At 42.1% G+C, this 24,472-nt stretch overlaps 1 protein-coding gene across 2 annotated transcripts in view; it reads left to right on the top strand.

Annotated features, from left to right (window-relative positions):
* Positions 1-24,233, top strand: part of NPSR1 (neuropeptide S receptor 1) — a 61,156-nt gene extending 36,923 nt beyond the window's left edge. Inside the window, exons 3-9 of one of the 2 annotated variants that reach the window (XM_031553989.1) lie at positions 5,262-5,365; positions 5,694-5,787; positions 11,379-11,580; positions 18,984-19,060; positions 20,510-20,599; positions 22,505-22,685; positions 22,805-24,233. In XM_031553989.1, the coding sequence (XP_031409849.1) occupies positions 5,262-5,365; positions 5,694-5,787; positions 11,379-11,580; positions 18,984-19,060; positions 20,510-20,599; positions 22,505-22,685; positions 22,805-22,898 (842 nt within the window). In that variant the 3' untranslated portion in view covers positions 22,899-24,233. The remainder of the gene's footprint in view (positions 1-5,261; positions 5,366-5,693; positions 5,788-11,378; positions 11,581-18,983; positions 19,061-20,509; positions 20,600-22,504; positions 22,686-22,804) is intronic. The other variant, XM_031553990.1, reaches the window with a different exon arrangement.
* The last annotated feature ends 239 nt before the right edge of the window (positions 24,234-24,472 follow it).

The following is a 24,472-nucleotide window of genomic DNA, read 5'->3' as shown; positions in this document are numbered from 1 at the left end:
AAAGAAAAAAAAAAGGGAAAAGCATCGCTTCTGCCACTTAAAAAAGTCTGTAAGAGGAGAACTGAACAGGTTCCCTCTCAAAGGTTTTCAAGTGGGTTTTGTTTCATCTCTTACATTTTGCGTTCTGCTCCAGGCCTTAAGCAGAAAACACACAGCTGCAGAGCACAGTGTGTCATCAGTGCTCGTTGCAGAGCTGCAGCCGATCGCCTGCTAAAAGTGCTAAAAACCACAACTCCAGCCCTGCACCCAGATGAGCTGCAGGGCTGAGAGGGGCTGTGAGCAGCCACAACACTGGGAGAAGGGGCTGTGCCCAGCTCCCAGCCTCGTCTTTGGCACTACGCTGTTCTGAGAGCTAAAATGTTGGCACCTTAAATGGCACTTTTAGGTATGTAACAGGTGTCTTGTCTATGATGTGCTCTTTGCACACAGGCAGGTGATGGGAGCATGTGGTGATGTCCCCAGAACACGAGCTGGTGCTCAGCCCTGAGGAAGAACTTGCCTTACAAGCCTTGCCTCAAGTAGTCTGGTGCAGTCAACAAAACAAGACAAGGCATCCCACTTCACAATGAGAATGCTCAGTAAATTACATGAACAGAGGCATGAAATTTCAGTAAGAGGCCCCAGCTACCAGCTTTGTCTAAGAGTCATGGCTCACTACATCCAGCTTAATAGGGCTGCTCTCATCGAGGGAAAAAAGACCAACCTGGGGCTGAGATGACATGTGGAGCTTTTTAGCCCATGGCAGCTTATCAGCAATCTGCTCCTCACTTCCGACAGGAAAAACCTTGAGCATCTTTAGGGGAAATGACTTAAGGGAACGTCAGTGTCAGCACCAATAATCAAATGATGGAGGGCTTTTTTCACAGCATCACTAGCACGGAATTTTGTTTTAACCTCATTGGTCATAATGAAAGAAATATCCTGAAGTCTGCACAAGATACATCCCTTGGGCAATGCCATCAAGTCAATGAATTTCTATAAAAAGATTAACTGGGACAGTTGTAACATGTCTGTATTCCCATGCTAGATCACTAATTACCTCCATTTGTTTTCCATAATGCACTTCAATCTCAGTGGAGGTTTTTTTGCCATGAACATTTTTCTCACTTGCAGCAATTGCAAACCCACATTCACATTTGTCCCTCCAAGGGCAATGCTGTCTTTTTCCCATTTTTCCAGCCTCAGGCTTGTGAGGCAGTGTCTACCACACCAGCTCATGCAATCACTCCAGGAACCAAGTGGATCCTGTACTCAAACAAAATGAGTCAAGGTCTTGCACTCATTTAAACCCCAAAAAGTCCAAAGGGATTTTAATGAGCACAGTGGAGACTTGGGTAAGTACTGGGTTTTTTTTTAGGATTTTCACAGCTGCTTTCAGCACCTGCCAAATTACCCAGATGTTGCAGTGCTATATTCTGTGTGGTTCAGACTCCTTACAGAACAGGCTGCTTCTCAGTCCTTTTCTCACTCTTTTCAATAACTGCTAGTTTAAAAAAGCTGCATGTGTGATTTTGAAACAGTGGCGGATTGATAAGGGCAGGAACTTGCTGTGCCCTGGAAGACCTGTTGTTGCCGTGATGGGGATGAGGAGAAGGGAGCAGAGGGGCTGGGGAGCTGCCTGGCTCATGCAGACTCCATCACTTGTTTCTTCTCCCCCCGCATCCCAGGCAAATCCACCTTTGCTCCCTGCTTCCCTCTACTTTTTCTTATTATTGAAGTCTCATGGATTTCTTCTTTTAAATTACATTTTTAGAAACTCCACCTCCTCTCGAAAGCAAACTGTTACTGCTCCCGTTATATTAGTGCTTCTGTCTTCCCCTTAACCAAGAATCATTTTTTGGTATCATACTTCGAGCGCACTTTTGGATCGTGCTATCACATGATTGCATTTATTTTTTTACATTTTCTATCAAAAATGAATGTAAGTAATTAACTGATTTTTCTACTATTCTTTCTGAAGAATTAAATGAACCTGTAGTGGCACAGTTGCCTAGCAATACAGGCGAAGAAACGCAGCACACAGAATACATCCTGGTTTAAAAAGTATTAAAAAATCAATGGCAACGACAAGCTAGCATGTAGTTATGAACAAAGGTTGATAAGTGCTGTTTTCAGGAAAGAGGTTGGTGTCATTTGGCCTGGAAACAAAACATCAGTGAAAGTACACTGGTACCTAACATGCAAGCCCCCAGCTCAGTGGGGAGAACTGAAGACACTAGCATTAATCAGGATGCTGGGGTTCAGGGTAATATATCAGCTAGGCTGATCCTCAATACCAACTTTTATCACATGAGACATCAACGATATATTCCAGTGACATGTCTCAGATGTATGGCACTGAAACTGTGCAGAGTACAAAAGATAAGGGAAAAAACTGGCTAGTACGTGATAGAGCAGTGGACATGACATTGTTGTGTGGAGGAGTGTTTCCATAATGAAAGGGAATCGAGAAATCTAATTTGTCTTTATCTGCTTTGGCACACGGAGCTGTGCTGTGCCCGGGGACACACTCTGCTGAGTGTCTGCCCAGTGCTTCCAGAAACTCAGAAACCCAAATATACACCGCCAGACAGGAACGAGGAGCTCCAGCTGCCAGCACAATGCAGCTGCAAAGTTTAAAACTTGTATAAAAAGCCTCTGCACTCACCCAAAAACTTCACTGAAGGGCTTTAAAGGGAGGGAGAGCTCTGAGCTGACTAGAAGTACCTAAAGCTACAGCTATCCTGGCAGGTGCTACAGTGCAGCTGGAGCAGAGTGCAGTGAAGAGCAAGGGAGACAGAGCTGGCATTCACACCATGCATTCGAGGGGTTGCATTAGATGAGTGACTGCCCCCATGGTGTCTCAGCACTGGCTGACAGCTGCAAGGCACGTGAAGTGGAGAGCAGTTCTGGGACGAGCATCATTTGAAGTGAAGGCTCAATCACTTGGCTTCGTGGCATGAGTCAGAGAAATGGAGACCAACTGCAGTTTAAAAATGCATTTGGAACAAAACCAAAAATGCTGAGTTGGGCACAGGCTGGAAGGGAGGTTTTGGGTGCACAGCCTGCATCCCAGAGACTACTGACCCTTCACATATGTCCAAGGAATTTCTCAAGGGCATCAGGAAGGGATGACAAAATGCTGGTGTGAAGAGGAAGATGAGAAGATGGCATTACTTTCTGCCTCCCTTCTCCCTGGAGTGCACTGAGATGGGTGGGTGGAAGAGCAGACTGTGCATCCTCCTCTTCCCCAGGGGGATGAGCCCCCATTTACTGCCTGCTTGGAGGATGCTAAGATTGTCAAAAGCTGGAGGATACCCCGAGGTGAAGCTCTATTGATGTGTATTACTTTGAATCAATGAATATTTCATTACTGGAGAGAGAGAATATGAATCAATAATTCAGGAGGAAGGAAAGGGAAAGAGTGGGTTTGAGTCACTGCTAGACACATTTCACTTTAAAGCACTTAAACTCTGTGGTTTCTTCAAAAACCACCTTAATTACAGGCACCTACAGTCTCTTCAATGAAGTCCTAAAGCCAGTAATACTGATCAGAGTATTAAAACCATCCTTTGCCCCCATTAATCTAATCAACAAGCAAAATTTAACATATGGCTTCAAACCAGGATTTTCTGTTGCCTTGAGTGGCTGTGAGAATAGAAAACACAGAAATGCTGCTTAAAAGGACATTCTGGAGACAGAGGGAGAAAGAAGAGAAAGAAAATTGTGTTGGGAAATACTGGGAGAGGAAAGTGCAAACTTGCAATAATTGAAAGATATTGAAATAATTGAAATAATTGCCATGAGATAAAGATGCAAATAGGGAAGCATTGGGTGTACTTGTAGCAGGAATAATATTCCTGTTCTAATTTCATTTTGAACTGAACCTTGATGAGAAAAGGAGATAAAGGATTAGTGATACAGAAAAAAAAAGAAAAGAAAAAAAAGCCTATTTTTCTAATGAAACAAAACTGGTTGATGCTTCCAAAGCATCAAACTCCATCTGGAAGTACCTGTAATGTGAAAGAGAGTAAAATAAACGAATGCTGCCAAAATCACAGTTATTTGCATGAAAGCACTGGTTACAATCATTTATTACTTGAAAATATATATATATAGTTTTCAAATTGTTCAAATGTCTTTTTTTCCAAAAGCACACATTTTCAAACCAACACTTTCTGATATGGGAGTTATAATGCCTTTATCACAGAAAATATTACAGACAAATTTTAAATGTGTAAAGTGGTGGTATCAGAATAAAGCATTTTATCTCACTGCTCTAATTTTTTTTTTTTAATTGAAGTTATTTTGCTTTTGTCCTCAGAAATTGCACAACATATTTTCCCAGCCTGCTCCCTTCCCTTGTTACCAGTGCAAGAAGAGCAATGTGCTCTGCTACTCTCAGCAGCAAAACACTACCCTGATGGACATCAGCACTTAAAATAATTCTCCTATCCTACGGGGAAGAGCTTTCTTAATATTTTGATTTTAGGTACATGAATTAATACTGCCCATATGCACAGGAGCAGTAACAGCTTTTGCAGTCTCTTTCTAGAACTTGCATTGCTGCAAGTGCTCATTTGTTCAGTAAGTAGCAGAATGGAGACTGGAATATCTCCTCCTATCTCCTCAAAGAATAAAAGATGGCCCGAGGTGTGTGTTCACTTTGGTGTACAGGACTGACCAGGCATAAGTAGCTTAACTTCAAGCTGACAGGGTGGGTTTGCTTATTAAATAATTAAGTATGTGAGTAAAATCCAGACAAAATTCCTGCTAACTTCAGCAGCATCTGCATTTCACCCCAGGTGCTTTCAAGGGATACGCCTTTCTTTTTGCAGTGAAACAAAAGGCAATGAAAACCAGACATTAGGTATCTCAGTTTTTGGAGCAGATGCACCTGGGCCCTCATCTACTTCTTCTCCGGGATTATAATTTATCCATTCCTGGTGGGAAAACTGGGGGCCTTAACAGAGGCAAGGAGTTGGAGGAGAAGCTGCAGGCGCGCTGAAGGACCAGATCTCATCTCTAAGGGGAGGCCTGAAGGGTACACAGGTGTACATTAGGTGTACATTCATCTCACCTTGTCTCTCCAAATGAACAAGATCAAAAAAGTCCAGCTATCCAGCACTCTCTGAGACTTTTCCAGCTCCTTCAGTATCCCATGCTACCAGCAGCGAGGGCTGCCCTGGAGGTGATGGGAGCGGTACATCCCAAGGGCCCTGCCTGCCTCTGCAGCATAACTGCACTTCTTTTCATGTAGTTTCGGTGGCTTTCCTTTGCAGATTCATTCACGGGACTCATAAACATAATGACCGACATCGTCTGGCGCTACACAGGAGATTTCATGGCCCCTGACATCGTCTGCAGAGTCGTCCGCTACTTACAGGTACAGGACCACGTGCTCTCCTGCAAGCCTGAGCTCACCCTAACGAAGTGCTGCACAGATGCTTTGCTTCCACCAGAACTGCTAAATGCTACCAGTAGTCATTTAACATTTAAACACATTTTCTTTCAAACAAATTAAGTCCTTTTCCTTTTGCAGACCAGGAAAAGGTAAAAGGTCTGGGTGAAAATATAGGTCTAACTGTAAGTCCCTTTTTTTTTTTTATTTTAGTAGTATAAGTTTTCATATATTCCTAGAGCAGTGTTTTATCTGGCACTGATTTCTACAGTAAACATGCCTCAACTACTTTCTTCCGTATCTTCTGCTCTAGGTGGTCCTCCTCTATGCTTCAACCTACGTCCTCGTGTCACTGAGCATAGACCGGTATCATGCCATAGTTTACCCCATGAAGTTCATGCAAGGAGGTAGGAGCATTTGCATACCTTGCTACTGCCATGGATAGTATTGGCTAGCTTCATTTTGCAAAGAAAAGTTTCAAAATTATTAACCCCATTCCCGTGAATTATTAATTCCTGCTGGACTCTGTTGCCATTCTCTGAATGGCAAAGGAGCTGTGATTTCCAGATTTATTAAACTGCACTTAGCCCTCAGCAGTTTTTATAAGCATTGTGTTTGCAAAGAATGAAATGACATTTTAAAAGCACAGAGGTTTTCATTATCTTCCAGCATTTTGAGAAAATTATTATGGGCAAAAGGTATCCCTTACAGCTATACTGACTCTAGGAGCAGCAACGGCTTTATTACCTGTATATTCACATGAAAAAATAATTTGGATAGAGTGCAGTATTGAGAATTGATATGACAGTTTGATGTGAACTTCAAAAACTATAGCAACTAAGTTTGGACATTGATTCTATCTTAAAATGTCTTCAATTTGTCATTTTTGCAGCACTCAAACACACCTTGTACGCTTAGCGACACAATTTAAAGAACACGATTTCTTTCCTACGCAGCTTCAAGTCTGAAGTTATGTATGTTGCACAGGGGGAATAAATAGCAATAGCAGCAGGGGGGAAGGGGATCGGTTACAAAAGAGATGGCAGCTGAAAAATGCACTTCAGTCAGGGAGAAATAGCATCCTTACTTTGGACAAACGACAACTTTTGACAGCCTGCTCTATTCGGGGGATCAGAATAGTGGTCATCTTTGGCCTTAGAAAGCTGTGAATCCATCACAACCCAGGCAGTGTTGCACCCTTGGCAGATGTTAAAGCCTGAAAGCTTCAAATGCTGGTGTGAAGTTCAGCCTAATATCCCCCAGCAGGCAGGCTGGCTTTTTCAGAGTGGGAGGATTGCTACCAAGCTTTTATGAGCAGGCTTTTGGTGTGCAGTGCATGCTGCAGCTCCCACCAGCCCTTTTGGGGTTCCCAAACCACCTGGAGCCAAGCAGGCCCAATGACATTTCTTCTTTACAGTACCTCCTGGGCTTAGCAAAGAGGTTGTAGCAACAACAAAAACCTCTATAAGTGCTTTTCTTTTTTTGTTGCTATGGAAAATTTGCTAGTTTAAAGAACAAATTGTATGCAATATTTTTTTACTCTCATGGGAAGAGTGCTTTCTTTTTTGTGATGCAGGCTCCTTTGAACTCTTCTTACACTTGGTGGGGTGCAGAATATCTCAGCCCTAAGAAATCTCAGTAATCATCCTTCTCCACCACAATGCATGTTACCCCTCATCTGTTCTACAGCGTGCAGAAGCACACCATTCCTCCACCACTCAACACAGGATGGCCAGAGACAGAGCTGCAGTTCATTGTATAACACAGGGATAACGGGTCCAGGATGGCTGAAGGAGTACATCTGTTTCCCCTCATCACATTTACTGAAGCCCAAGTGGTTCAGGATGTTTTTCTAAGATCTGGCATGCTCGTCATGATGAGCACCCTGATGAGCACCACCTGCTTCCAGCAGGGTTGGTACCATGGAGAGATGTCTTTCATGGAGCCGAAATCATGTAACCAGCTGTGTGTGTTCAGTGGGAAAAAGGAGGCAGTGGTAAATTCATAAGAATGCTTAAGAAGGCTTGTTAGTCACAGAAGCTTCATGTTAATGTATACATGTATACATTAACCTTTTGCACTTAGCTGTCCCTGGCAGAGCTTTCCTGTGTACAGCTCTTTGGAGTCTTGTAGAAGAACAAAATGATTTACAAAACTTTGTCACTGGTGATGACCTAGATACTGTCAAAACAGCTCTGAGAGAATCAGTGGCAAGTAGCACGTGTTGTTTCTTTTCAGAATGAGATGCTCATCCCTCAAAACCCTTCAGTCAAGAAACAAATGAGTTATTTACCTTTTTCACAGAATCACAGAATCACAGAAATCACAGAATCACCAAGGTTGGAAAAGACCCACAGGATCACCCAGTCCAACCATCCACCTGTCACCAATAGCTCTCACTAAACCATGTCCCTCAACACAAAATTCAACCGTTCCTTGAACACCTCCAGGGTCAGTGACTCCACACCTCTCTGGGCAGCCCATTCCAGTCCTGACCACTCTTTCAGAGATATACTATTTCCTAACATCCAGCCTGAATCTCCCCTGGTGAGTCTTGAGTTTCAAACAATACATTCACCGGTAGCCTTGAAAATATTACTTTGGAAAAAAAATAAGGTCAAACATTTTCTTTAGAAAATGTCAAACAATTTGTACTTTATTTTTTTAATTGTATGCTTAATTCCTAACCACGAGCTATGTTAAAAAACATTTGAAAGAAGCTGCATTCTTAAAGGCTTCTAACAAGATATACTTGGACACAGTTAAATATTTCATACTTGCTTTGCAAATACATAATTGACCACAGAAATTGCAAGATGGAGAAGAACTTTATATACTATATATACTTTTTAATCCCAGCACTTCTGCTCTATGAGGCACCAACCAACCAAATCATTAAAAAATGTGAAGATTGCCAGCTCAAAGAGAAGAAACTGGGAAGTCACAGAACGCATTACATAAATATTTCACCATTTTAAGAAGATAGGTATGACCAGCATGCAAAATGGCCAACAGCAGTCAATAGAACTGCTTAAATAAAAGACAAAATGGAAACAGATGGAAACTGTCCCTTTTGCAGTTTTGGGGCGCAAACACTGAGGTCCATTAGATCACTGAGATCCTGGAACAGTTCTCTCCAGATTTAAAAAGGCACTTTCTTGGAGGAAGGATTGCACAGCATCGCCATTCACAGTAGCAGGGAGCAAAACTCCGACCAGGAGGTGCCTCCCCACCAGACGTGGAGAAGGGCAGGCAGAGGTACACAAAGCTGTTATCACAGTGTGGATGAAGGAAGAGAAACAAAAGAGACTGAGACTGCATCCAAAGAGAGTGGCCAGTAGGGCAAGGGAAGTGGCTGTTTCCCTCTTTTCTTCCCCTAGAAAGATGGGAAGACGGAGCTGAGCTTGTTCAGCCTGGAGAAGGCCCCTGGGAACCCCATTGTAGCATTCCAGCACCTTGAGGGGAGCTTGTAAAAAGGAGGGGGATTGACTTTTTACCTGGTCTGCTAGAGATAGGCAAGGCTTAGTTCTGAAAGTTCTGAACTAAAAGAGGGGAAGTCTAGGTTAGATGTTAAGAAGAAATTCTTTACACAGAGGGTAGTGAAGCACTGGCACAGTCTGCCCAGAAAAGCCGTGGTGCCCCATCTCTGGAGGCATTAAAGGTGATGGGTGGCAGCCCTGCCTATGGCAGGGAGTTGGAACTGGGCGAGCTTTAAGGTCCCCTCCAACCCAAGCTATTCTGTGATTTTATGATTCTGTGAAAATGACAGTTATGAGAGCCAGTAACCAGAGCTTATGGCAGATTCCTGCGAATGCTGGGTGTTGGTTTTGAACATTCTCGTATGGAAAACTCCCAGTTTAAAGTTCAGTATCATTTTGAAAGGAAAACACAGGACAAATAGAATATTATACAGAATGTTATACAGAGTATTATAAATGTGTTACTTATTTGGTTCCATTTATAACATATATGGTCTAGTTATATCATTTGCCAGCATTTAGAGCATTTACAATGAATAAATAAACTGCTTATGAGGCAGCCAGTTAACATTAATCCAATCAAATAAAAATCTACCCAGATGCTACCATTGCTCTGCAAAGCTTTTAAGACTAGCAAGGCCATATTTTATCAAACACAAGGAACATTTAAATGCAGAAATCAGTGAACATTGCAGCTAATATTTTATAAAACACAAAAATAAAACAACTCTATTGCCAAACCTAAGCTGCCTACTTCCTGTCAAATTAAGGGTGTACAAAAAAGTAAAGTATGTTATCTAACTGTGACCTTTCCACCTTAGAAACAGACTTGTGGGTCCCATCGGGGCTAGTGTGCTCGATTGTGTTCAAGTAGCTTGCTCACAGTCTAAAGCCCTTTCTGTCAGGAAATATTTTGTGAAACTCTTAATATTCCTTTTGCTAAGTTTATTCTTTTATGCTTTGGGAAACCTCATGGTTCTCCTCTTCCAGTGCAATATTTATAGACTTAATCTAACCCTCTCACTTATGTGGTTGTCATCAGAGTTCTCCTAAGCCCAAGATTAGAAGGACTATATTTTGCTGAATGTGGGCAGCATTTAAAGATGAGCAGGATAAATGAATATTTGCAACTGATGTTTTATAAAGCATAAAATTACTTTTAAAATGCTTCACCCACATGCTTTCATATTGCTCTGTGAGCTTCAAGGAAGAAAGTCATACATTTTCATATCCATAATTTAAAGTGATTTTCTATTTCACATGCCACTCCAGGTATTTTGTAGGCAGGCTGGACAGTAAAGTGTTTCAACACTGAATCTTCCCAGATCTCTCAAAAATCTGTCCTCATCTGCTCCTCCAATCTGACTCTGGAGGAATAACTACTGCTGAGGATCACTGATATAACACAGATCAGCTGTTCCTCCCCACACTTTTTATCAAGAGCTACATGGATTTTAATCAAAAGATATATATTTATGAAAACTAAAGCTTCAGGGCTGTTTGCTCCAACCAGTTGATTTTTATAGAGTCCCATAGGTGCCACATGGCATCATTTGGTTATCTACCAGCTCTCCCTATCTGTCGAGGAGGCCACAAGCCAGGTGTAAGCAGTAACACAAATTTGCTTGAACTCCTATTCTTGATCCTTGAACTGCCATTCTTCACCAGGCAGCCTGGCAGAATCTCCTAGCTGCTGGCTGCTGCAGCAATTAAAACTGCTCAGCACTTGAGCGCAAGCCCACCGTAGTGTTTCCTGTCTCAGTTTCCTGCTCACTCTCAGCATCATTGGGCATGTGCCCATCAGCTGGAGGTGAGGTTGGTCCCCACTGCATCGCTGGGAATTGGCGGAGATGTCTGAGCATTCTGGGAGCACAAAGGGCTGCGTGGGATGCTGAGGAGTGCAGACGGGGCTAAAAGCAGATGAATGTGCAGTTTTGACTCAACACTGAGCTGATGAGTTTTTCCTAAGTCTTTTGTAAGTCTGCTCACTACAAAATGCATCAAAATGTTGAACATCTAAGGAGGTCATTTCTCCTTTTCAGCACCTCCAACCCAGTTATGTTTTAAGTAACCCTTCCTGGTCTCAACCTTCCTCTGCTATCTGAAGCACAAGGGCTGCTTCTTTTCCATCTGTTCCCATACCAGCTGATCTATTGCTGTGCCCAGGTACGAATGTGCAGCAGGACAGGTCTGTTGTCCCTTGCACTCTTTCATGAAATTCTCTTGGTGCCCAAGAGGAATCCTTTACATTCCAAGTTTCTGTCTTGCTGACCCTGACCCATGCCTTTCCCCGAGCATTTCAGATTCGATGGACCCTTTTCATTTCTAAATGACAACACTTAAAATACAAGACAATATGGCTTTTTACTGTGAGAAAGAGGTGAAATTCCCACTCTCCTCTGCAGTCTTCTCAGCACTTACTATTCAGAGACCGTCCCCACCGCTCCCTCAGTACTGCTACAAAGGGCCAATCCCACTGCCCACTCTGCTAACAATGTCTGTTTGAATCTGTTGAACAGAAAGACAGGCGAAAGTTCTTATTGGAGTGGCCTGGAGCCTCTCTTTCCTGTTTTCAATACCGACTCTGATAATTTTTGGGAAACGACAGCTCTCCAACGGGGAAGTGCAATGCTGGGCTCTGTGGCCGGATGATTCCTACTGGATCCCCTACATGACAGTGGTTGCTTTCCTTGTGTACTTCATTCCTCTGATCATTATCAGGTAAGCCTGCCATTGGAAGTGCATGGTGAAAGCTGTCAAGCATGCAATCAGCTTAATGCTTTAATTTCAGTCACTCATTATGGTTTCACTTCCACACCTGTCTCACAGTGGCTTTGATTCATATTGCACAGCACACGGGTCGCTGTGCTTGCCTTGCAGTGCTCTCCGTGCAGTAATAGCCAGGAACATTAGTTCTGAACAAGGAGTGCATCTCTAAGTGTGTCCACTTATCTCTGCAGCTTCAGGCTTTAAATAGACCTTTATAAATGCAATATGAATGTTTAGCTTATATGACAAAACGTGAATTTAATAAAAGAACAGAAAATACACTTAGCGCTAATTAAGCTAAAATTAATTTTAAGTGCTCTCAAGCTTCATTGTATTTGAGGAGTGCTTCTTCATCAGGGTCAAAAAGAAATTCCCAATTGTTTGAAGCTGTCAGGCGCTTCCAAAATATGAAAAAAATAATAATAATAATACACTGCAAAGTAAAATTTGAACTGCAAGTATTTCGGATTGATTTGCCTGAGAACACAAAGGTGGTCCACAATAATAATCTGCTATTAAAATGAGCTCAGCAGAAAGAATAAACATAAATAGGCAAAAATAATTCATTTCGCAATCGAAATTATCTCAGAGAATATTGAGCCTGGCTACTGTTTCTGGGGAAGATTTATTCTGAATTTTTTGAATAGTTAGCAATTTGGAAATTCTATCCAGCACCTTAAATGTTTCTGAAGAGAGGCCTGTATCCTGTCAACTCATCAGTCACACAGGTGTGTAAAACCTCCCCTTCATACTCAAATTTACACGTCCACACAATTTCTAGGACAAATCAGCCACTCCTTTTCGCATGGAATATGTATAGGTTTACAAACAACAGAAAAAAAAGACTCAGAAAGTCTTTTTTTAGTTTTCTGACATTATGTTTCCCCTCCTCCCTGTCAAAACTATGTGACTTGACTTACAGCAAATCCCCAGAAGCAAGAAGGCAATGAAAACAGGAGGGAATAGGGAAAGGCAGTGAAGGCAGCATTTCATGAGATTGCCCTGACAGCTGAGAGATGAATAAAACATCCTCAAATTTCCGTGGCTTTAACCTTAAGTGACTTTCACACGAAAAGTTTATGCCAGGGCAGGAACTTAAAACCGTGGCCAGTTTCTCATCTCAGGGTACCTAAAGCAAGTGCTCCCACATCCTCTTCAGCAGCAAGACAAATTTTGGACAGGTCCAAAGTGGTGGCAGGCACATGGAGAAGGGATGTGGTTGGATCACGGAAGGGTGAGTAAGGGCCATTTATTAGTTTATGGCTATTTATTAGCTGGCAGCCCTACCCATGGCAAGGGAGTTGGAGCTCAGTGATGTTTAAGGTCCCTTCCAACCAGAGCCACTCTGTGATTCTATTTTCTTTGTAACAGGGAGGAATGTCTACAGCCACAGAAAAAGATTACCATTAGAACAAAATCAGTAGACACGCTGAACAAATACCACATGCTTTGGAAACAACTGTCTGTTTTTTGAACCACGTTTTCAAGTTTTGGATTCTCAAGTATACAGCTGAAGGTTGCAACATCCCATCTGACACATCTGCCAGACCTCTGTCAACGCAGCCTCGAGGCGCAACACCTATTTCTTTAACACTTCTTGGCAGGCCAGGAGGTTGAGTCTAACCTACCTCATGTGGCTGCAGCATATAAATAGGCAGTTTGCAGCTATAGAGCACCAGGAATGGCCGTTAATTCCTGCAGGGATTCTATTTCCCTTCAAAAGACACGTTCCACAAAGTCCCTTTGGACATTCTGTAGGACTGGTGAGACATTGTTCCAGAAGGGTGAGTGAGGACAGATGCAATGTCCGGATGTAACTGGTGTGTGACGTTCAGTTGAAAGATTAATTATAAAAATGAGAGGTTTTATTTAGTCAAAGAAGTCAGGTATTTTGTGGTTTCTGATTTTAGAGGCTTTTAGGTGAAGGTGTTCCAAAAAAAGACAATCACTTAACAATGGAGAGACAATACATTAATATGCAACTGAAAACTCAAGTAGTAGTATCAATGAAGAGGATTTATTTTTATTAAATTCCTATATGAAGTGAATTCTTGTATGAAATAGAAATTTAATATGAATAAAGCAGCAGCTGGGGTGCATACCACGGTCACCAAGGAAGCCAAGCCTTACAATGCAGGCAGCACATAGATTAAGACTAAGACCTTTTCTGCAATAACTCGTTTTGCTTGCACAGCTTCTTTATTTTCTCCTCCGAAGCACTCCAACCTAACTGCATGGTGGGTGCCCAAAGCAATGTGGGATGTTGCCTGCATTAACTCTCAATTAGTTCTGCCACCTGCACCTGCAGGAAGCCTCACATCCAGAGCAAAGCACTTCACCTAGGAAAGCACTTTTTCTGGCACGGTTCATCCAAAGTTCATGCAAAGAATAAAATCTTACTTTTCAGGTGCAGAATTTAATTCTGCTCTGATCTGCAAAGTTTTCTGTTGCTACAATCCACATATGATGGTCTTTAAGTTTCTGTCATCCATCCCCCAGCACTCAGAGCTGATTTCACATGTTCCCAACACAGCCTACAAGTAACTCAGGTGAGATGCATCATCCATAGAACCACAGCACAAATGATGTGTAATTCAGCTGATAACCCTATAGTCAGCCTGGGAAGCCCTTCCGTTGGTGAGCAAACCCTCCAGAAACAGTGTGAGCAAATTCTCTGGAAACCAGGCCAAAACATGTAAATAATCTGCTCTTCAATTTTGTTAATGTCTACATAAAAAGGCAATCTATGAACAAAACCACAAAAGATTTCAATGCTAGCCAGGTGTGTTTCCACTGCCACTTTGCACAAATGGTGAATTTTTTAACCAGTTGTAATACAAATGAACACGACTGAAATATCAGAAAGAGAATGAAAGCTCTGATTAGATCTTTAATCTAAGTGCTGGTTATCTTTGAGAGCTGAGAAATGGAAAGTAGATTTGTTGTTTTCTTTTTAAAGCTCCCCTCCTCTTTCTTTGTGCTGGTCAGAGAGATCCAAGTGTCCTGCATCACATCCCATTCTTCCTTGCAGCACTCAAAGGTTTGGCCTGTTCTTTCTTCTCATTTGGGCTGCACTACCACTTTTTCTGCAGCTGATATTGTTAACCTACTAAACCCCAAAGAGCACAGAAAAAAGGAAAAGGGAATCTTCCTGCTTTGTTCTTCTAGGACAAGAGTCCACAGCCACAACAAAAGCCATTTCAGCTACACTGAATAAAGCCAAGTAAATCTCTGAATGATACCTGTGATAGATAGGTGAAGATACTCTGGGGCACTGTGAACACAGGCTAAGCAGGGGCCAGATCAAGATTACAGCTGTTCCTCCTGCAAGCATTTGCACCTGACCTCTCAGGTCCTGTGATAGGGAGACATGAAATTTACTGGTTTTCTCTTCTGCATTGTTACTCTGTGCCACACCATAATTGAGTTCTGTCAGCTGGCTATCCAGAAACTTGGAATTCATAAAGTTTTGTTCTTTTTAGCTGTTCTTCAAGACTGTCAGATGTATTTTCTGTGTTTTAACCTGATAAATACAATACATAAACATTCATCTAGTATAATTCCAAATACAAGTTAAAAATAAAATAAAATAAAATAAAATAAAATAAAATAAAATAAAAAAGCAGAAGTTCCTCTTGAGGTACAGAGGAAAAAGCCAGTCCATCTGGTGTTTAAAATCAGAATTCCAAAAAGAACATTTGCTGTTGAGCAGCAAAAAAATGGTCAGAAGGGAAAAAAAACAGAATCACCTAAAAGGAGAATTTATTGAACTGAAATAAAAGCACCACAATGAAATGATGAGTAGATGAGTTATGAAATTAAATCAAAATAAAATGAAAAAAAAAAGGTATTAATAAAAATCTCAAAGATCTGATTTTGAGTATGATTCAAAGAGAACAGTCATTTTTTGCCTGCACTTTCCATTTCAAAGGAAGAAATTCTAGACCTTGTATATATGTTGTACTATCTGCCTCATTATGTGTGCCTACAGTGATTTGTCTGGATGAAGTTACATACACTTTTTGTCTTTGGATAAACAATGCTGCAAATCAGCTGCCACAAAACATAGTGCAGCTGCACCCCTCTGCACAAATACAGTATGAGAAACAATAGACAATGCTGGAGGATAAATACAAGGAATTAACAGGGAGCTTCAGTATACCTTTTGCCATTGCAATGGCTCATTTTGTTAGTAAATACTGAGCCCAGGTGAGATGCTAACATTATGTAATCATTTATTTTAAAACAAAAAAATAATTCCCATTCTTGAAGAGCTGGCATCTCTAAGATGTTATTATCAATACCTTTACCAGAAGACATTTTATTTTCCAAAACAAAAGTGATGTAGGAACTACCTTAAGTTGGTTATTCACAAGGACAAAAGCTGCCAAAATTACCAATGGAGTCAAATTAACCAACACCATCAACTAATAACATGCTACAGTGAATGTGCATCTTAGTTCTTCAGAATCTGGATCAATCTAAATTGCTTTTGGAGGTGCAATGAATTTAATTTGCTGAGTTACATCCCTAGACTAAATTATGTTCTTGTAATTTCCTGACACTTCTACACGTATGCATCTCCTTGGGGCTACAAAAAAGAAGCACTGCGTTTTCATATGAACAGCATATCCACTTTATCCTAGGGTCTTCATCACAGCCTGAGTGGCTCCTTCTGAAAAAAAGTTTTAATTCTTTTTCCATCTAGATTTTCCACTACATCTGATCTCTTGCCTTTCAATAAGTCCTCTCCTTGTAAGTAATGAGCCATAACAACTTACATAGTATTTCATTATGATAGCATGCATTACTACCATAGCACATTTACATGGCATCCAAAAATCACAGTCGGGTTGCAAGACTAGTACACTAAGTCCATTCAGGCAAAGAAATCCAACAACATCTGGACTTCCCACCCATCTGAACATCAGCTCCTTTGTCCCTCTCTACTCTTCGCTCATCTGCCACTTCGTTTACCATCAAGTGGGAACCTATTCCCATCCTTTAAGACTTCAGCAGAAAGCAAGTGAAGAGCCTGGGTTCCTAATTCAATAGCAGAGGCATTTGGATGGAAGGATGGAAACTGAGTACTTGAAGCTCCTTCATCCTGATACTTGAGCAACTCTGCATGTGTTCTTCTGGGTACACAGACAGATCTGCATCAAAAGGGGTACTGTTCTAATGGCAAATAAAGGAGGTCAGGCTAGAGACAGCAGGATGGAGATAAAATAGAGACAGGTCTTGCAGGAGCTGGCTGAAGTTTTCTCATGATAATAACAGTCATCATCATAATGCATTCTGATTCACTGAAACAATCAAAGGAGAAATGATGCATGAATTTTCAAGCTTTGTCAGAGCAAAGTACACAGAAACGCTCAAGTGGACCAGCTGATAAATAAACAGGCTCTTGAAAAGCCAGGAGATAAAACAAAAATGTTTGAGTCAGCTGGGAGCCATGCAGGACCTTTGAAGGGATTAAGGAGGGCAAGCTGGCAAAATCTTTGCTGGATGAGAACAGTGCTGCTCTGCTGCACAACCTGGTCTGTGTGTAGAATTCCCAGCTCTCATCTTCTCAGCCTGGGAACCAGATATCTCAAGCCTGTACAGAAAGGATACCTACAGGATGCACAAATAGTGCATTTGCAAGCATGGCTAGGAGCTGAGGTGCTATAGGAAAGGCTTGTGTATCAGTCTGAAAGCTCTGGTAATAATAACGTCTCCTCTGACAACAAAAATAAGCTGCATGATAACAAGACCCCTTTTTGGTCTCCATAAAACACCCTGAAATAATTTCCATAGCTGCAGCTTTTTCACAGACATTTTCACAGGCTCACTACTAATGATCAAGCTGCCCCAGGATCACCAAAACTCTGTGGTTTTGCAAATGGCGCACAACAAATCCTGCTGTGATGCTTGATTTTTAGGAAGACATGACAGCTCAAATGTGTTAGCTAAAATAGTTTTAAATTATTTTTATCTCCCTTAGCAGACAAAAGGGGAAGTCGCCAGTCAAAAGCATGCTCTTGCTTGCTGATTTTAGCAGTATGTTATCCACACTCTGGAGGAAAAGGAAGTCAGAGCAAGGCCTTGTGTGTTGTTTTTTTCAGCTGCTGCAAACATGAATCCAGAGGAGGGCCACTAGGATGATCAGAGGGCTGGAGCACCTCTCCTATGAAGAAAGGTTGAGAGAACTGGGGGAACAGCTGTTTACAAGGGTGGATAGTGATAGGACAAGGGGGAATGGTTTTAAACTGAGACAGGGGAGGTTTAGGTTGGATATTAGGAGGAAGTTTTTCATTCAGAGGCTGGTGAGGCACTGGAACAGGTTGCCCAAGGAGGTTGTGGATGCCCCATCCCTGGAGGCATTCAAGGCCAGGCTGGATGTGGCTCTGGGCAGCCTGGGCTGCTGGTTGGTGACCCTGCACATAGTAAGGGGTTGAAACCAGATGACCACTGTGCTCCTTTTCAACCCAGGCCATTCTATGATAACATCCTCATCCAAGATGTGTGTTCAAACATCTCTTCAGCTGAGAGGAATTATTTTCACCTATTCTGTGTCAAATAAATAGAATCCCACAGTTGTTATCACCTAGGCAAAAGCCTTAACTACTCATGGTTACTGCGCACTAGAGCACTTTCTATCTTTCCCATCAAAGATATAGGCATATTCCTTTCTAAATATGCAAACTGCAACAGATCTGGTTTTGAGTCACCTAATTCTTCCAATCTACCCGACACTTCTGTGGTCCTTGATTGAATTCCCAGGACCTCAAGAGCTGAGTGAGCACTGAGGTCCATTACGTTTTCATAGGTTGTGCCCCAATTCTCTTCCCTGGGTTACCATTTTATTCATCAGCTTCATATTCCCAAAGTAACACCAAAACAGAGCCAGACATACAGCTGAAAAAGCTCCTTCTTCTTGCTTCCTCCATTTCAGAACAAATTTCCTCCTTGCAGCTCCCACATTAAGCATTCACAAGCACATCCCAGTGCAGGATGAGGTGTCTCCTGTCAGGATCTGGTAATCAGACAGTTTTGGCCTCACACAGCTCAAAATCCCCAGCTTTTGCATAGGAGAGGTTGGCCAAACCAACTAACTTCAAAGCTGACATGTGTGAAGCCTGGACAGCGGTAACAAACTTCAATGTGAAAATTCTTTGGGTTGCTCCTGGAAATATTTTGGTAGAGTCATAGTAATAATACTAGAAATAGTAAATTACATATCATTTTTATGAAGTTCTTCCATCTCTGTGGGCTTCTTACACATAGACAAGTATATTCACAGAGAATGAATGACTGAGATGTCATTTAAATTTACCATGCGTCACAGTATCAATGACTCTTCCCTTCTGCAGTGTCATATACTCAATTGTGATTCGAACCATCTGGATGAAGAGCAAAGCTCAGGCTGTCATTATATCCAGCTGCACTGGTGAGTCTCAGCACGCACGTGTCTCCAGACACAGGATTCAGATTTGGGGAGCCACATCAAATCTGGGAATGCCCACATATGCGGTGTTGAGGTGGGACCCCCTCACTGGGGTGGTGGGATTGGGTTACCTGCCACTGCTCCTTCAGAACTGTTCCACACTGTTTTCCTTCTTTCCTTTGACATTAAGTACCCTTTTGAGAAACGATAGAAAACATCTACAAGAAAAGAATTAGAAGGTAATAATCCTTACTCTAGAACTCAGAATCCTTAATCTAAGAATTTTGTCCATATCTAGAATGGTTTGTTTTCTAGCAGCCACTCAGATAAAAATTTCAGAGTGTTTTCAAACGCCCTTAGGAAGTTTGAATTTTGCTAAGACCAGAAACCTTGCAAAAAAAATGTCATTCTTCTCACTCAAGAGGTAGATTGTGCACTAAAAACCAACTAGTTTTCAGTACTAGTAGGTATGGACTGTTTTCAAGCTTCTCTATAGAACATTTCACTGATAACAAGCTCTCATTAATTTTATTTATATTTTTTCCTCACAGATTACATAGCCTGGATATGTTGTTTTTCTAAGAGGTGCAAAAAGCCATGTACACATAGTAATTTCCAATGACATTCATTAAAATTCAATTTCTCAGCTTGGATTTCAAAAGTTGAAAAATGTTTTGATAAAAAATGACCTTCTTGTGTGTTCACTATGATGAACCTAATTATTCTCACAGGGCAACATGAACAGCAAATTGTCATGAATAATGAAATCAAGCATATTATTACAATCATGCTGGTATTGCCATTGAAATATGGAGATTGGTTCTCAGAGACATTAGTGAGCCTTCAGAGGAAATGAGATCAACCAGCCTTAGTGTGAAACTGAATAGACTTTGCTTCTCAATTCAAGCCACATTTCATTTCTGAAAAGCAAGTCTAACAGCATTTCTTCTTTTATTACTGAGTCAAACAGAAGAGCAAAATGCATGACTGTATCTAAAGTATCAAAAAGAGGTTAAGGGAATGCAGTATGTAGCTTTCAAAGCCCATCTAATTGAAACGCAGTTAAAAAACTGAACAGGTAGTCTGTTTTGTCAGGTTATATCCTATGTTGTTTTTTTTTTAATTACAGTTGCCAAATCCTTTCAGAAAACATCTCTTCTAACACCACTCCAGTTGTGCTTTTGAAGCTGTGAAGGCCAGCAGTTTTTGCTAAACTGATATTGTTGGGCATATCTGCAATGTTTCTCTTGCTTACAATCCCAAGTGCGGAGACTCATGGATATGCAGCTGCTACAGTGCTTCAGAAAGATCTCCTATACATATATTTCCACTTTTGATTTTAGAGGGCTCAGGTTTTGTGTGCCTAATGGGGCGAGACTTGCTAATATACGAATTTCAGGAAATGCATACACCAGCCCTGCTCTTTCACTGGTTCTACTCTTCTGTCCCCAGATGGCAGAACCTCTGCTGGATACACCAGTCGTGGGTTCATATCCAGAGCAAAAGTGAAAGCCATCAAGTACAGCATTGTAATTGTTCTTGGTAAGTATGAAAAAAAAAAACAAACCCTGCAGCTGGCACAGATGCTGAAGTTAGGGATCTCCCTTCATCACCAGCAAATGAAGTGCATGAAGTGGTTCAGCGAAGGAGTTTTACTTAGACCTCTGATTTGCCTTCTGTCCTTGTCCTCTACCCTCCTATGACTGACAGGATCCTTTTTTTAGGCACCTGATGCATGCAGTGATACACACAGCCCTCCTGCACAGAAAGGAAGTAAAGGAGAACGTTGCCTAAAAGAAACCAAGGAGGAGCTCACTTCCTCTTAATCCAAACTGCTAAAAGACCTGGCAAATGAGTTGTCTTTTAGGTTTAGAGAATACAGGCTGCTTCATTAGGGCAGGAATGGGAAGGAGAAGCAAGGGAGGCAGAGCAATCAAATTTGATGTCAGAAGCACGTTGCCTGCAGAGGTGGGGAGAACAAGTTCTTCTCGCCCAGCCAGGATGCAGATGACTCAGTGCAGGTGTCCTCCGTCTCCCGGGGAGATGACATTATCCTGATGGAATTAGGAGGCTGACATTTAATCTCGATAAATAAAGGCAGCATCACACAGCACTTGTGATTAGCTGACGGAGACAGACAGGGAGGTATCAGAAGCTATTTACTCCCCAGGGCACTGCAAGAGAGATCGCTGCTCTTCCCAGTCCTACACAAAACTCAGATTGATTGATACTGTGATAATAGCTACTACTAGAGGTGCTTAGTTCACTGGTTAGCTGTAGTGTCCTTGGACATGAGAGATGCTGCTGTGATTCATGGCTCTCAGAAATCTGAACTTATCTGTGTGGCCATAAGAGAAAGATTGTGCAAGAAACAGTCACTACCATGATGCCTCCAGATGGCAGGAGCTCACCTAGATGCTCAGTATTTCAGAGGACCTTGACAATATCAGGCACCCAGCATCTCTCACTGTGTGAGAAAGTGAAGGCACATAATGCTCATGGATTTCCCTGAATCCACCTATAGTGGGGGATCTGTAGCCAGTGCTACGATCCACACACTGACAGGGCACGCTATTGTTACCACGGCCCCTGTGTGTGCACACTATTAGGCTGCTTACCCCAGAAAACAGGAGATCTCATCTCTTCCTGGAACATTGGCTGAGCACCCAGCTCTGTGCCCAGCACATTGGCAACCCTATAGCTTAGCTGAGTGAACTGCCTGCCTCAGCATGCTCAACACTCTTTGTGAGAGCAGTTGACATGGGCATTTTTGAGACAAATTAATCTTGTATGCCTGCAAATAAAGCAAAATCCTCTTTTTCTACCCCCTCCGAACAAAAGCTACAAATGACGCAGCCCTCTCAGACTTGTTTCTCCAATAGCAGTAGGGGAATCGTAGAGTCCTCCTCCATTCCCTTACTACAGGGCACCCCCAACCAGCATGCAAAACGGTACGTCAGCCTGCTGTAATTTAGAGTGAAAGTGTCATTCCTTGCTTCTGGGTGCCTAAGAGCCTTTTCTTAACAGGAGGCTGTGATAGGCAGGGCTGTCACAGAGCAGCACTTTGGTGCTGTCTGCGTTTAGACTGGCTGCTCACTCAGGGGACCATTAAAAGAGCGCTTCTCTGTAAGTGATGATGCTCTAACTGGCTACCTATTTACCCTTTATGTGTGTGCAGCGTACAGAAATGCCTCAATACATCTAGAGGGAGCACTCTAAGGACTTAAAGGAGCACACATAATGTATTTTATGGGCATTAAAATAAAAGTGAAGACAAATAAAAACACGATTTAATAACTATCCTCTTAAATAAGACCCTGCGTAGGGAGCAATTTTTCTTGCATGAACAAATACTTATGTGTTATGACAGTCTCTATTTGTTCGTATGTGATTAACTCCCTAAATAACTATACTGCCTAATGTCAAGCTCTTCTGTCTCTCCTGCAGCATTCGCTCTCTGTTGGAGCCCCTACTTTCTGTTTGATATCCTGGACAACTTCAACATCCTCCCCGAGACCAAAGAGCGCTTCTATGCATCCGTGATAATTCAGAACCTGCCAGCCTTGAACAGTGCCATCAATCCCCTCATCTACTGCCTCTTCAGCAACCACCTCTGCACCCCCTTTGAGTACTGTCCCTTTACTCTCACCCTGACTATCCCCAAAAGAGGGGAGAGATAAGCACATGTGCTGAACTCATCCACTATTTGCACCCGTTTTAATCCTAACCGTTCCTTACTTTCCTTAGGGAGAGAAGAACACGAAGGTTGGAGGGGACTTTCCGGGACCGGAGTGATGGAGGGCAGGAGATGCAGGTCCTGTCCAAACCAGAATACATCTAGCACAGGTAACGCCCTCAGAAGCACAGCAGGACCCGTGCTGAGGAGAGCAGAGGTTTCCCCGAAGAACAGACAAACATCAAGCACGTTGAACAGCACAAGCACTTGGGACCAGCACTGCACCTTCAGCTATCACACTCTGCCAGGACCAAGCCAGCCACAAGGGGTTTGCATGCTACTTTTGTGATGGCTCATTTTAGCCATCTGTTTTCAAGCAAGATGTAACAAATCCATACTTCAAATGGCAAAAAGCAATGTAAACAGTGTCTAGTCAAAGCCTTCTCTCTGTTCTTCAAGAGTCTCTCGAAGCCATCCAGTACCATGCAGCTCATAGAACTGGTGAAGTGTTTACAAGTAGTTACAGGAGGGCACCCTGTTTAAAACGAACCATTTTCAAATGAGAACACACCACTGCCACCCTAAATTTGTCTTGGCTCCACGTGCAACCACTGACAATGCCCTAACAGAGAGGAGGGAGCTGTAGGGATGGACAGCTGTCTCCCTCCCACCTTGCCATCCTCCCGTACTATCTGTGTCCTTCATCCTCCCATTTCCTTGCAGAACTTCCCTGCTGTTTTACCTTGGCTCCCCTACCTTTACTTGCCATGACAAATATGGGCAATAATTTCCTTCTGGGATACTGTACAATAAGACGTGAGCTAGCCCATCCCAAATCCTGTTGCTCCTCAACTGCTCTGCTGCTCACATCCCTGGGACAAAAGCCCCAAGCAGCCTTTGGGGGATTCTGCACTCATGCCTCATAAGTAACTTGCATACAGGACACTCCAGCAGTACAGATCAATCTTGCCAGAACGCAGAGATATTTCTCCCTGTCTACATAAGAGATATATCTAGAGGTATTTCCCTCCCTACAAGAATTTCTAATGTCACTTAAATCATAGAGGGAACCATCAACATCTTTAGAGAAGTTCAAAGCTGGAGAAAAGCATGGGTTAAACTGTAAAACTCAAATTATATTTTTGAAAATTATTTGCTGATGTTCCAGTCTTATGAATTCATTGTGGGGTCCACAAAGCACCAGCCACCAGGCAGAGCTTTGTGGCACAGTATCCTGAGCTGCTGGACATTTCCTCCCTCAAAACCTTGGGTTTGAATGCAAACGTTCTCAGTGTTGTTTTAGCAACTGCGTGAAGGATAATATATACATCAGTGCTTATTTTACCTAAGTCAGCTTAAGTTGTTTGCATGATAATGTGTTCTAACCAGCTGCACGGTATATTTTTCTTCTCCCTGTGCAAAATTTGCATGCTAACACGAGTCTGTTTAAACAGGTTTTTTTTATTTTATGATGATCCTTCTCACTGAGTTTATTCCCTGCAAAACAAGAACTGAATAAAATTTATTTAATTACCTATGTTACAAAAATCTCTTTTCCTAAGCAGAGGATATATAAAATCATGTGGCTTTATGTTCTCAGGAAAATGAGTGGGGTTTCTCTTTTTATTATTATGAAGTTCTGTCGCATATAAATTTTGGTGTTAAAACCAGCTTAATTAAAACCATGAATTCACACCAGCCTTTGCAGCCCCTACCTTGGATAGGCTGATAGAACCAGA

This window comes from Meleagris gallopavo, chromosome 6, assembly GCF_000146605.3.
Source record: "Meleagris gallopavo isolate NT-WF06-2002-E0010 breed Aviagen turkey brand Nicholas breeding stock chromosome 6, Turkey_5.1, whole genome shotgun sequence".
NCBI lineage: Eukaryota > Metazoa > Chordata > Aves > Galliformes > Phasianidae > Meleagris > Meleagris gallopavo.
The sequence above is the reverse complement of the archived record's forward strand: the minus strand, read 5'-3'. Positions and strand labels throughout refer to the sequence as shown.